Source organism: Mus pahari, chromosome 2 (assembly GCF_900095145.1).
Source record: "Mus pahari chromosome 2, PAHARI_EIJ_v1.1, whole genome shotgun sequence".
NCBI classification, from domain to species: Eukaryota; Metazoa; Chordata; class Mammalia; order Rodentia; family Muridae; genus Mus; species Mus pahari.
In genome coordinates, this window is record NC_034591.1 from 72,620,795 (window position 1) to 72,633,833 (window position 13,039).

Here is a 13,039-nt window from a genome sequence, read left to right on the forward strand (position 1 = left end):
GATTATAGGTTTTTACTACCCCCCCACACACATGGGTGACATAGTTGAAGTGGATGAAAATTACTTTTGCCACAAACCACAGTCCTTCCACACTCTTCTGAGAGAGCAAGTGAAGGCCCAACACACTTGCCTTAGGGCACAAACAAGGCCAGAGCTCCCAGCAGGCTTCTGTGCATCAGAGAGAGCTCTTGTTTCCTTCAGTCACCACATACTCTGTAATCTAGGATTCAGAACCAAACCCATTTCAAAGATCAAGAAACTGAGCCTAAGGAAGTTTCTCAAATGACAAACTAGCACAGGTCTGTTGGGCTCCCAGGATACATATTCAGTCTCTCTAGAATCACTTGCTCAGGCGTTGTTTTCAAATGGTCCACGACTTGTGGAGAAGACTGAGATGTGTCCTTGGCATCAGTAGATGTGTCTTTGGCATCAGTAGACGGGCTCAGGTCCTGGCTGCTGGCTCTTCTCCAGTGTGTATTCACTTCCATAGAAAATGACTGTTCCTCTGTTGAATCTATTGCTATCATGGGAAAAGAAGTGAAAATATTGATTCTGATTTTCTGTGGGTGAGGGCTAAGAACGCTCGCAGGACAGTCATCACTTATTGATGAGATGCGTTCTGAGAACTGCGCCACTGTTGCTGAGGGAACGTCTCCGTGTGTCGTCCTGTGCTTGCTCGATCCAGGTGGGGAGATCAGGCCCTACCAGTGTCTTTTCATTACATCAAGAGACCCAGTGATCCCAAGGCTGCTGGCTCAATACCAGAGCACACCATTTAACATTAAGCTTTGTGTTTTAATGGGAGAATACTCCTTGAAAACATGTTAAAATTTATAATACAGCAAATCCACAGGCAGTAACATGTTCACTCTGGTCAATATCAGGAGCATTCCACATAACTGCAGGAATTGTATTTCTGTCTCACTGGTGGAATTTTTCCCAGTAACATGATTAGGAAAGGTTGTGTCGCTCTCTCATGAAATTACAATGGCCATCATGATTGTATGTGAGCTGGTCCCATTATAGTCCCTATGAGATCTCTACATGTATATAACCTGTAACCAATAGAAATATCACTGTGTGACGCATGTCTGTGTCGGCATACTATTTATTTACGTGATCCCCTAGGCCGATAAGCCCAAACTGTGGCTGAGAAAATGTCCATTATCTAGAAAATAGCTTTTGACACTTGATTTTAGAGGTTGTGTCAAACAATAAAAAAAAAAAGCCAACTTTCTGGCTGAAAAGACATTTGTCTCTGACATGGATAACACCTGTGATTTCCAACAGAGGACCTCACTCTACAGTTTAAACAGGTCCCAGTTGATGTATGAGGGTTCCAGAGGGTAGTGGCTGACTTTGTACTATGGGGTCCCAAGGCAAGGATATGGTTTTCCTCATATCTTTATTCCATGGGTCTGGTACATGCTGCTGCACAGTGACTGCTTGATAAACTTTTCTGAATGGATTGCATAATACATGAATAGATTAGCAGTTAGCAGAGAAGAGATGCCATCCTAAGACACAAAAACCAAACTCAGTCTGTCTGCATTCACAGCCTTGGAGCTTTCTTTATTTAACTTTACCTCATATTTCTCTCAGGACAATGAGGGCAGAGTTTAGTAATCATAAATGCTAGTAAACAAAGCTAAAATGTGCAACGTGCCAATGAAGTCTGTCCCTCGTTTAAGTGTAGCTAATGAGTACATGTGTGTGCTTGTGTGCGTGCGTGTGTGTGCGTGTGTGTGTGTGTGTGTGTGTGTGTGTGTGTGTGCACTGCCCTCTGGCCTGCAAAGTGGCCATACTGGATGCTGGAGGCGTTGCCTCCACTGCTCAGCACCAAGTTCCAGGAACATCTGTGCCTGCAGCGTTCGGATCTCCACTAGGGGTCTCCAGCAGCTGGCGATTTGCAGTGGCAATCGGGTTTGCAGGCGGCCTCTCTTTGTCTGCACCCCAGGTGTGGACTCCCCTTTGTTTCCTGGTTGGGCAGCTACCTTGCCTGGAAACCAGCTGGCTTCTCACTGTGCCTTCTAAGGCCACCGCAGGCTATCAGCATCTGCCTCTAGTTTACCTCGTGTTCTAGGAGAAGAGCCAGTGCTTTCTAGCAGGGTTAGGCATCTTGTATAGGAAGCAGGGCTTGAACTACAAAGCGAAACAGTTCTCCCAGCAATGATTTTGATGAGGAGGAATTGACAGCCAAGGGGCCACTTTTCAGGCCAGAGTAATTTGCCATAAAATATTTAAGGCTGCTTGACAAACAGCCCCACAATTCTGCCGTGGATGCAGACCACTGGATTAATCTTGCAAGTAAGGAATATTTCATTCTGTGTTTAGCACAAGGAAAGGAAATGACCTTCTCAGAGAAACACCAGAAAGGAGCGCTGAGGGCAGCCCTGTGCGCCCAGTACATCCACTCTGTGCTGTGTTCTGCCTGCCTTCAAGCTTCAAAGGAACACTAAAATAAAATAACAGATTATAGTAATGTAAGAGTACCCTGAGAGCAATAAATAACAGGAGTGACAACGGTCCAGGTTGATGGAGAGACAGGGCCCAGGCTGTAAACATGTCACTCCTTTGCTTTTGCCTTTTCAGTTGGTCTTCTTCAAAGTCAGAGCCTTCTCCCATACCTGTCCACTGCCCTTTGTGCCCCAAGGCGTTGTTTATCACTCGTGATCACAGTGCCAGGAGGAAAACCATTCAATTCTCTGCCCATGTATTCAGAAGCTATCTCTTGATGGCCTACTGTGTGCACAACATGGTAAATTACACAAAGGCTTGACAAGTAACATTCCCCACCCGTCCCCCACCCCCTCTGAGAAACTTTTAATGATGAAGGAGAGAAAAATGTCACCGCACTCAGCCACACCATTGAGACACGGCAGAACTGAGATCTGCCGGTGCGACCGGGTGGGAGGATTCCGTGGAAGAGCTGGTTGGGAAAGGGGAAGGTTCTCTGGGCCTCCTGCTGAACTTTGACCACAGCTCCACTGGGCAACAGGAAGGACCGGGACAGAGACCAGTGTCGACAGCTCCTAGGTACACAGGGCACAAGGAGAAAAGGTCACAGCTGAGAAGGAGACAACAGGAAGTACAGTTAGAAAGGGGAAGCGGAAGGTTTGGAAGGTAGGGCCCCCTGTCCAGCTGCCTGGGTTTGACATCCCCAGTTACCTAGGCTGCAGGGCAGCTTGCTTCATGGATTTCTGATTTGGTGATGAAATCGATGCTACAATTTTAGTTAGGGGCTGGCAAGATGACTTAGTGAGTAAGGACATTTGCCCTCAAGCCTGAGGACTTGGGTCTGAGTTTAATTCCCGGACCACATAATAGATGGAGGAAACCTGACTCCTGTAAGTTGTCCTCATGTGCAGGCATGTATGTGGACACACACACACACATGCACATAAACACAAACACACACACACACACACACACACATATATATATACATATAAACACGTGTACAGACACATGCGTATACATGTAAACACATGTGTATACATATAAACACGTGTGTACATATGAACTTATATATGAACGTATAGACACATAAGCATGTAAACATGTGTATATACAAATACATGCATGAATACACATCAAATAAATATAAAAATACACAAAGAAAGTAGGCGAGTACTAAGTCAAAGCAAAATGGCAATTTTAAATTCTATGTCAGAGCCCATTATTGACAAACTCTCCTTTTTTTCAAAGATCCTTTATCATTTGGAGGAAGGTGGATGCAATATTTAAGAAAATTGTACCAGATTACATTAGATTTTAACAAATCTCAGATGATACAGAATTGTGTAATGCCATTCAGAGTGAATTAAATGCACAATGCAGGTTTTATCATTTCACTTGGGGAAGTATGTGAAAAGCCCCACCACCAGCGGTTCCTGGACCTACTGACAAATAGACTTAGCACACTGTGTCAGGTCCGGCTTGTTATTTTAGGTCTGGAACATCTGTCAGGGAGACTCAGGGCCCTTGGCCTTTGAATTGGAGAAAGGGTTTCTTGGCCACGAGCAGCTATGTTTTCCCTGCTGATTAACTTCCAGCAGTCCCAGTGAGCCATCAACTTTCAGATGCCAGTCCATTGACTGGTGCTTTACGTTTTTCTTCCAAACAGCTTACCATCTACCTCCTATCGCAAGCTGGGCCTCATGGAAGCTCTCTCTCCTGCTTTTGTATTGTACTGGTTTTACCTGGTGGTGGTGCCTTCACAGTGAGAAGCTGTCCATCCCTTCATCTTTTTGGAGTAATGAAGACAGTTATTGGGCATACTTTAAAAACATATTTATTTTATTATTTTACCTATATGTTTTTACCTGCATGTTTGCATGTTGTTCTTAGTTTGGGTTTCATTGCTGTAAAAAGACACTATGACCAAGGCAACTCATATAAAGGAAAACATTTACTTGGGGCTGGCTTACAGTTTCAGAGGTTTAATCCATTATTGTCATGGCAGGGAACATGGTAACATGCAGACACACAAAGTGCTAGAGAAGCTGAGAGTTCTACATCTTGATCTGCAGGCAGCAAGGAAGGGACTGGATTCCACACTCAATGGAGTTTGAGTACAGGACATCTTAAAGCCCACCGCTATAGTGACACACTTCCTCTAACAAGGCCACATCTCCTCCAATAAGGCCACACCTCCTAATAGTGCCGCTCCCTATTGCCAAGCATACAAGCACATGAGTCTATATGGGTCATTCCTATTCAAACCTCCACATATGCATGCCGCTTGGGTTTCTGGTACCCACAGAGTTCAGAAGAGGGTGTTGGATCTCGTGGTTGTGAGCCACCATGTGGCTGCTGGGCTCTCAAGAACAACAGGTGTTCTTAATGGTGAGCCACCTTGCCAGCCCACACACTTTTTTGCTTTTGTTACTAAAGTTCTGTGAAGGCAAATATAATCTGCACAAATAGAACCAGACATTCTGTGCGATTTAACATAAATAATGAAGCCCATCACTTACTGCTCAATTTGGGACACTAAAAAAAAAAAAAAAAAAAAGATACAAAGTTTGGGCCACAAATGAAACATTTTCCACAGTAAGTAAGTCACAACTGGTTAGCTCTAGGAGAGAAGAAAAATATTGTTCAAACAACTGGTTCTATCTTTCGGCTACACAACTTACAACCTCTTCTGGAATACATCTTTAGGAGTGGCACAATATGGCTTCACAACCAGTATCTTTCTCATGCTCAACAAGACTCCATATTGTCAGTGGTAGAAATGGAGAAACAGAACTGTGAGGTATTTGCTGGCATCCTAGTTTGAAGCGAGATGCTGGTTTCCTTCAATGCCCACCTGTCCAGTGACATAGCCATGTCTACCATCTAAAGTTCCAGAGGGCTTTGTAAATTACTAGTCAGACAACCAAATGTCATGTCACATCTTGAACTCTGGGTGTCCAAGAAGTTTCACTCTCATAGAGTGGTCAAGAACATGCTGGGTAAGTGTATGTCCCCACAGAGCTCCAGATGAGGTCACCTCAAGGTTGTACTGCCCCCCAAAAGTGTGTGGGACAGGAAGACTTGGCAGTAGGAGTCTAGTTGACCCAGGCAGATCTGTCTTAAGAGAGACAGGAAGATAATGCTCAGTGAAGCAGAAGTGGCCCACAGACTTTCAGCAAGAGGTTCACCCCATCCCACCCCTTTAAACTAATCAACAAACAAAAGTGGGCGGGGCACTTGTTGGGCAGTCACACTGGGATGGCATCCCGGATGTGTGTGTGGGGGGGGGTTATATAAAATATACTTTAAATCAAGTAGAAAATGTGACATGAGTGCATATCATGACCCTTTAACATTTATTATTCACTGTACATGAGGTCCTCTTCCGATGTGGAGGCCCCCAGGACCTCGCTGCTGTTCCGGAGTCACTCCTGATCATTTTCAAATGGACTATGTCCTTTTTAGCCATGTTTTTCAAAATCGTGCTGCTCCCAATGAGAACACTTTCCGTTTTGCTCTATAATGAGAGTACTTTCATTCCTTTAATGTTTGCTTTTTTCCCTTTGATCTAACAATTTCTGTTCAAATTTCACAGTTTTTCTGTAGCTTTAGGAATGAAAGAACCGATTACCCTGCTGGGAGCGTGAAACGGATTTTAAAAAATATATATCTGCATGACATTTCCTTCCAGTAAAATTAATTTAGGTTTAAATACAGGAGGATGGCACACACCGGTTTCAGTCCCTTTCTCCCATACACCTAGGCAATTCCTTATCCTTAAAGGATTCAGTTGCACCTGCTGCAGTCTTAGTCTTTTGTGAAGATCCTACCAAGGGGCAGAGAACCACTTTCTTTGTGTAAGACCGATGCCACCTTTGGGATGTCTCTATTTCTTTTAACACCAGTCTCAGAAGCGTAGTGGACTTTGGGGGCACTGTCCCTGTAAGTGTCTGGGGTACTTAAGTGTGGCCAGATCGGCTCTCTGAGTGCTTTAGGAGACGCTTCTTGTGACAGGGCAGGGACCTTCGGTTCCTGACCAACAAAGGACAAATTAAAGGGTGGTGGAAAGGGCGCTCCCAGCCTCGGTGGCATCCTGGCCTGCTCCTGTCCCGCATGTAATCCTTAGAGACCTTGCCTTCTCCTTCTGGAAGCACACCCCCCCCCCTCTCCGCGCGCACACCCCCTCCCTCGAGCTGTGTGGCTGCTCCAAACCTAGAGCTTGCTGCCAGTCCCACCACCTTCCTCCAACGACCCCTCCATCCCCTTCTAACTCGGGAAGCAGCACTGTACACCGCTGCCCGGCCCGCTTCGCGTCCCTGGCGGCGAGCCCAACACCTCGGGGCAGGCTCGGAGTCCTGATGGTCTCCACCCCTTGGTCCGCAGCCTCCCCCTGCAGCCAGGGTTGCAGGAGCTGTCAAGCCGGCCGAGCGGATTCAGCCCGGAGCGCCGGCGTTCCTCTCCTTCCTTTGTGTGCGCGCGCGAGCCGAGTTGGGGAGGAGGGAGAAGGGGGAGGTCGCTGTCTATCTGTCTCCCCCGCCTTTGCCCGGGCCGCTCGAAGTGCGGCGGCGGCGGAGGCGGGATCCCTAGAGTCAGTGCGGGGAGCCGAGGGGCGCCCAGGTTCCAGTCGCGCGCAGGGAGCGGGCCCGCGGCGGGGACAGCGGGGACGCCGAGAGAGGGTCCCATCCTCCTGGCCGGCCGCCTCGGCCTCGCTGTGCCCCTGCCACCTCGACGCCCGCAGCGGAGTGCGCCCAGGCGCGGAGAGGGACGGCGAGCACGAATAAATAGCGGCGGCGGCAGCGCGTCATCTGGCGGAGCAGGAAGTGCAGGCAGAGTCCGGAGGCCGGTGCTTCCCGCGCGTCCCCAGGACTTTGCCATGGGCTGGGGGCCGCGCGGGCTGCGAGCAGCCGGCCGAGGGCAGCGGCGACGCCGCCCGCTCCAGGACTGAGAGAGCGGTGACGCGCGGCGCCGAGATGGCAGCGTCCAGCAACTCTAGTCTGTCCGGCTCCTCCGTGTCCTCTGGTGAGTTTCAGCGCGCGGGCGCCCGTGCTGGGATGGAGAGTCTACCTGTGGCCGTCCCGCCCGCTCTAGGAGAGCGTGGCGCGGGACACGAGCGTCCCCGGGACACTTGTTAAGATGGTCAGCACCTCTGCGTCTGAGCCGTGACAGCGTAGAGGTGGACTCGGTGGTGTCCTAGGCGTGCGGACCAGGAGTCTGGGGCTCCTGGCGAGCAGTAGCTGCCAGCAGCCTTGCACTTTCTGCACAGCTGGAACAGTGGCAGAAGGCACAGGGAAGCTGAGGGCACAGCTGGGCTCGGGACCTGTCTGCCTTGGTGCCTGCTACCCTGGATACCCAGAGCCAAAGAAGGGTGCAAACCCTAGCTCCTTGCAGACTCGGATTTCTTTGTTTGTTTCAGAAATTAGCTCCTTGGAGACACTCGCTTGGGGTATGGGTTTGAGAGAGCAGCCAGGACGAAAATTGTCCTTGCTCATCTAACTGAAGTGGGATAGTGAAATGGAGGTCGAGCCCAGCCTTTGACTCCTGGCATGTTTACTGTGTGTGTGTGTGTGTGTGTGTGTGTGTGTGTGTGTGTGTGTGTGTATGTGTAGAGACAGAGAGAGACTGTGAGGCAGACACAGAGCATGTGTGTGCGTGCGGGAGGGGGACGGTGGGGGCTCTAGACACGTTCTTGTCCTACGCTGTAATTTTACTTTCAAGGCTTCCAATTTTTTATAGTGTTAAATGTGGCTGGGTGAAAGAAGGGCTTTCAAGCTTTTCTATGGTTGATCAGCAGGTCTAATTGTACAGAAAAAAAATGATAATGAATGTGAACGCATAAGAATCAATGGAGGCAGCCCCTCTGGTTTCTGAACATGACAGGTTTCTAATCAGAATGATGCATTAGATACAGTTCTACTACCCCTTTGGTCACTGAAAACTCTAATAAGAAACCCTGAAGGGATGGCTGGTAAGACATTTGGCATGGTATACAGAACTCAAGGGTCTTGAAGTCCTGGTGGGAATGCCCAGTGTGTTACTACTGTATGGTATCCTCTATTGAGTTCTCTTTATTTATTCTCCAAAAATTAAATTCGGAGTGGAAAAGAGATGCAGCACTGGCAGAAAGGCAGCCATAAAAGGAACCATAGCTATGGATTTGTAACTAATCAGATGGTAGACACAAGGTGGCTGTGCCCAGTGTAGGTGTTCTCTTGAAAGCTACATGCTACCTTCTTTTTTTTTTTTTTTTTTTTTTTTGCCTGGTTTAGTCTCAGGGAAATGACATTTCCTTTAATGACTGCTGCCAACTAATAAAAACAGCATTGTTAGGTGTCCGGTAGTTTAAGTGGCTGGCAGTAGGGACTGGTGGGCAGAGCAGCCAGCTCTTATTAAGAACAGCAACAAGTTGACCGCCTGTGGTTTTAATTCTGAGAACTCAGCAAATGCTAAGGCTTATTTTTAGTACCCTCAAACCACTGCTGCTGCGTTTCAATTCATTTTGGTTGACTAACATTGAATTTAAGATGCAGAGATGTTGGCTTCCTATTAGCACATGTTTCTCCCTCTCCAAAGCCTGCCCATTTGATGGACTGAGGGGGTAAAGGTAGCAACGGGGCCGACTGAGGAAGGATGAGAAGACAGCATCATCTCAGGATTCACTGGAGGCGTGGATCGCAGATGCTGTGGCATCGGAAACTCTGGATCTTGATACAGTTTAAGAAGCCGGATGAAAAATCCTAACTCAGCCCTGGGAAGACTGCTGCTCCAAGAAGCCAGGATAAGCTGTAGAGGGTGGTAATTGTTTTGCAGCTAGGGGAGGCAGGCTTACAATGACTTTCTCTCCCTTATGGACCTCAGTTTTTAATCCTGTTGGAAACTGTGGGAAGTGGCATGAAATCTGAAATGCAAAGAGTGGACATGAATCTATTTACTATTTCATGTAAGTCAACCTGATCTGTGGGCTTATATGGCTTAGTTCCCCAATTCATCAGACACTTTGTCTTGCAAAATATGGAATCATCGTTCTTTTTTTTTTTTTTTTTTAAAAAGCACACTTACCATTGTGTGGGTAATGAATAATTCAGAGGACACAAGCAATTCACACCTGTGAGAGGTGTTGAAAAGCAAAGAATAGAGTCTGCTTCTCAGAGCAGCTGGGTTCTCTCAGGCAAAGGCCAGAGTCTGAGAAAGTAGGGCACTCTGTGAACCCATTAGTCACCATGCGGAAGGGCCAACTGTGGGCCAGGCTTGGGCTTCAAGGCTTAGCAAGGAAGATAATTCTAGCTTTCTTTGTAGCTTCAAGCTTCTGAGATCATTGTATTTGAATTCTGGCACCACTGCTGGCCAGTGAGGCATCTTGAAGTGGATGGCTTACTTACATTTTTCCTGGCTTCAGTTTCCCCATTAAATCAGTATGCTGAGTTTTGGGCACAGGGTCTAATTCTTGAGAGTGCTTGATGTAGAGGAGAGATGGCTCAGTGGTTAAAAGAGATTGCTGTTCTTCCCAGAGGACCTGAGTTCAGTCCTCAGTACCCTTGGTACATCAGAAGGCTCTCAACAACCTGTAACTTCAGCCCCATGGGATGCATGCCCTCTTCTGGCCTCAATAGGCACACCGACATACACACAAACACACAACAAATAAATCTTAAAAAAAAAAAAATGTTTGTTGCAAGCAGATAGTCTTCTTTGAGGAATGAAATGAAGTTGCTCAGTGGCTTCAACCTTAGGTGCTGAAATAAATTCAGCTCCCAGTGCACATAAAATCCCTTCTTCCTTCATATGCTATCTTAGGGTCTCTATTGCTGCAAGGAAACACTATGACCAAAAAGCAAGTTGGAGAGGAAGAAATTATTTAGCTTACACTTAGAGATTACTGTTCATCACCAAAGGAGTCAAAACAGAAACTCAAACAGTGCAGGAACCTGGAGGCAGGAGCAGATGTGATGCAAAGACCTCGGAGCGGTGCCACTTGCTGCCTAGCTCCCATGACTTGCTCAGCTGGCTTTCTTATAGAACCCAGGACTGCCAGCCCAGGGATGGCACCACCCACAATGAGCCAGGCCTTCCCCTATTGATCACTAATTGAGAAAATGCCTTAGAGCTGGATCTCATGGAGGCATTTCCTCAACGGAGGCTCCTTCCTCTCTGATGACCCTAGCTTGTGTCAAGTTGACACAATACCAGCTAATACATAGGAATATAGTCTTGAGTGTGCGCTCCATTAAAGAAACATTTATTGAGCACATTCTACATTTCAGACATAGCTCTGAGTGCTTGCATTGAAAAGATAACTCAAGAGTCTCCCTGAGAAGTAGCAGGAGACATGGGCAGCATCTCATAGCCTGTGTCCTACAGTGATACAGTACATTCTGTAGAGTGCTGTGCAGAGCAAGGAAGTGATTGCTTCAGTCTGAAGTGGCCAGTGGAGTTGACACAAGTATTGGGCATTGATGGAGATAGTTAGAAGCTTTGTAGAATGCAGGCAGAGAAAAGCATTTCAGGATGACTGAGAACTGAGACCCAGCCTGGAGATGGAGAAGTCTGTAACTTTCTTTCCCTTGCTTTTCTTGTGGCGTTGATCCTTTCTCCTGGTGAGTGGGACACTTCCCGGAGGCTGTGATGAAATGATCCTGGAATCAAGGATGGACTTGATCATTGGGGCACTAGTAAAGGAACAGCAGCCGGCTTCTACAGGGTCCCAATATGCTCTAACCCAATCCTCGAGGAACAGTTTGCTGGTGTTCACATGGAGGGAAACTGGTAATTTGCTCAGCATAAGCTCCAGGTTCTCTGACTTTAATAATCTTCCCTGCTATTGTGTAACTACATCACCCAAGTGTGTCCTTGTGCCTGTTACCAACTGTCACGTAATAAAGTCATCAGCTTAACATTAACTTAAAAATACATTTGCTGAGAACTCTTCAGAATTGTCTTATGGAGGATTCAAAGAAGGTTCGAATCTTTTTATTATTTTAAATCCTCCACTAACACACAGAAATCAGTATCTTTAAGATTTTAACTCTAGCTGCATATGTAGCTGAGGATGGCCTAGTTGGTCATCAATGGGAGGAGAGGCCCTTGATCCTGTGAAGGTTCTATGCCCGAGTATAGGGGAATGCCAAGGCCAGGAAGTGGGAGTGGGTGGGTTGGGGAATAGAGCAGGGGAGAAGATAGGGGATTTTTGGAGGGGAAACTAGGAAAGGGGATACCATTTGAAATGTAGATAAAGAGAATATCTAATTAAAAAAAGATTTTAATATAGCCAGGAATACTTGATTATATCCAGAAATAAAGTGGCTGATTTGAAAATGTTTTCTTAATAATCATGGGTCATATTTGCTTTTATAATTAAAATAAGAATTTTTTGCATATTAGTAATGTGATTGCCAAATGGATAATTTCCCAATCAAGGAAAAAAAAAACCACCGATAATACAATGTAGTAAACAAATGAGATATTTTCTAGTAAATGAACAAGTTAGAATATTAAATATTAAAGAGACTCCTGTATAAGAATTCAACATTTTGAAAACATAAGCATATAAGATTATTAAAACAAAGTTGGCCATTTTTACAACAGAAAAAAAAGGTAAAAATTAGCCTGGTGTACAGTATCTTAACCTTGATTGAAATACTATTTTTGAACAGACTGAGGTATTTATTGTTGTGGATTCTTCAAGGCAGGGAGACACGTTGTGTTCAGCTCTCACACTGGTGTTGACCCTAGAAGTAGGAACATTTCTCATTTGTTATTGGGAGGGCGTGCCCGGTGACATACACAGAAAGCCTTACATTCCTAGGTGCAGAGGGAACACCTGGACTTTGGGAATTCTGGGAAGCACTAATAAGTGTGTAGTTAGGGGCTGCATGGATCTAGATTCTACCAGGGAACCATGACAGGGGCAAACCTGCACACGGAGATACATTTTGGGTCTTTGGACCCAACCTTTTCTTCTGTAATATTCAGTTACATGTAGAGGACGTTGCCTTGCTTTCAAATGATAGCTGCTGGTTGTAGAGAGACTATCTTGTGTATTGTATGGATGCATCACCTATCAGTTAAAAAGCTTATGGCCTATAGGAAAGGATAGGATAGAAGGTGAGACATCAGCTAGGCAGAAAGAGTTCTGGGAGAGAGTGGGGCCCGAGAGATTTACCCAGGACGATGTGAAGGGGTGGATACATGGTATCTGAGCACAGGTGCCTGAGTCACATGGCAGAATGTAGATTAAATAAGTGGGTTATTTTAAGTTATGATCTAGTCAGGGTGAAAAAAAGCCTAGCTATATGGCCAAGGTATTTGTAAATATATTTGAGTCTGAGTCTTATTTCTGGGAGCATGGAGCTGGGAGAACCAGATCTAACTTCTGCAGTTGGAAACTCAGCATCACAGTCATCGATGTTAGCAGAAAGGGTTGATTGTCTGTTTTATTTTAAATCACATGCACAAAGAAATTGGAGCTAAAAAAAAAATACTGTTTAAGAAGTTGCAAAATTAAGATTAATGCTTAAGGAACAAAATACTCATGAAAGGATATAGGTACAGAGTCAAAATTTAGAGCTAAGATGAAAGGATGGAC

At 46.1% G+C, this 13,039-nt stretch overlaps 1 protein-coding gene across 1 annotated transcript in view; it reads left to right on the forward strand.

Annotated features, from left to right (window-relative positions):
• The first annotated feature begins 6,852 nt into the window (after nt 1–6,852).
• Chn2 (chimerin 2) overlaps nt 6,853–13,039 on the forward strand; it is a 262,148-nt gene continuing 255,961 nt past the window's right edge. Inside the window, exon 1 of the mRNA XM_021191644.2 lies at nt 6,853–7,479. Coding sequence (XP_021047303.1) covers nt 7,431–7,479 — 49 coding nt within the window. The 5' untranslated portion in view covers nt 6,853–7,430. The remainder of the gene's footprint in view (nt 7,480–13,039) is intronic.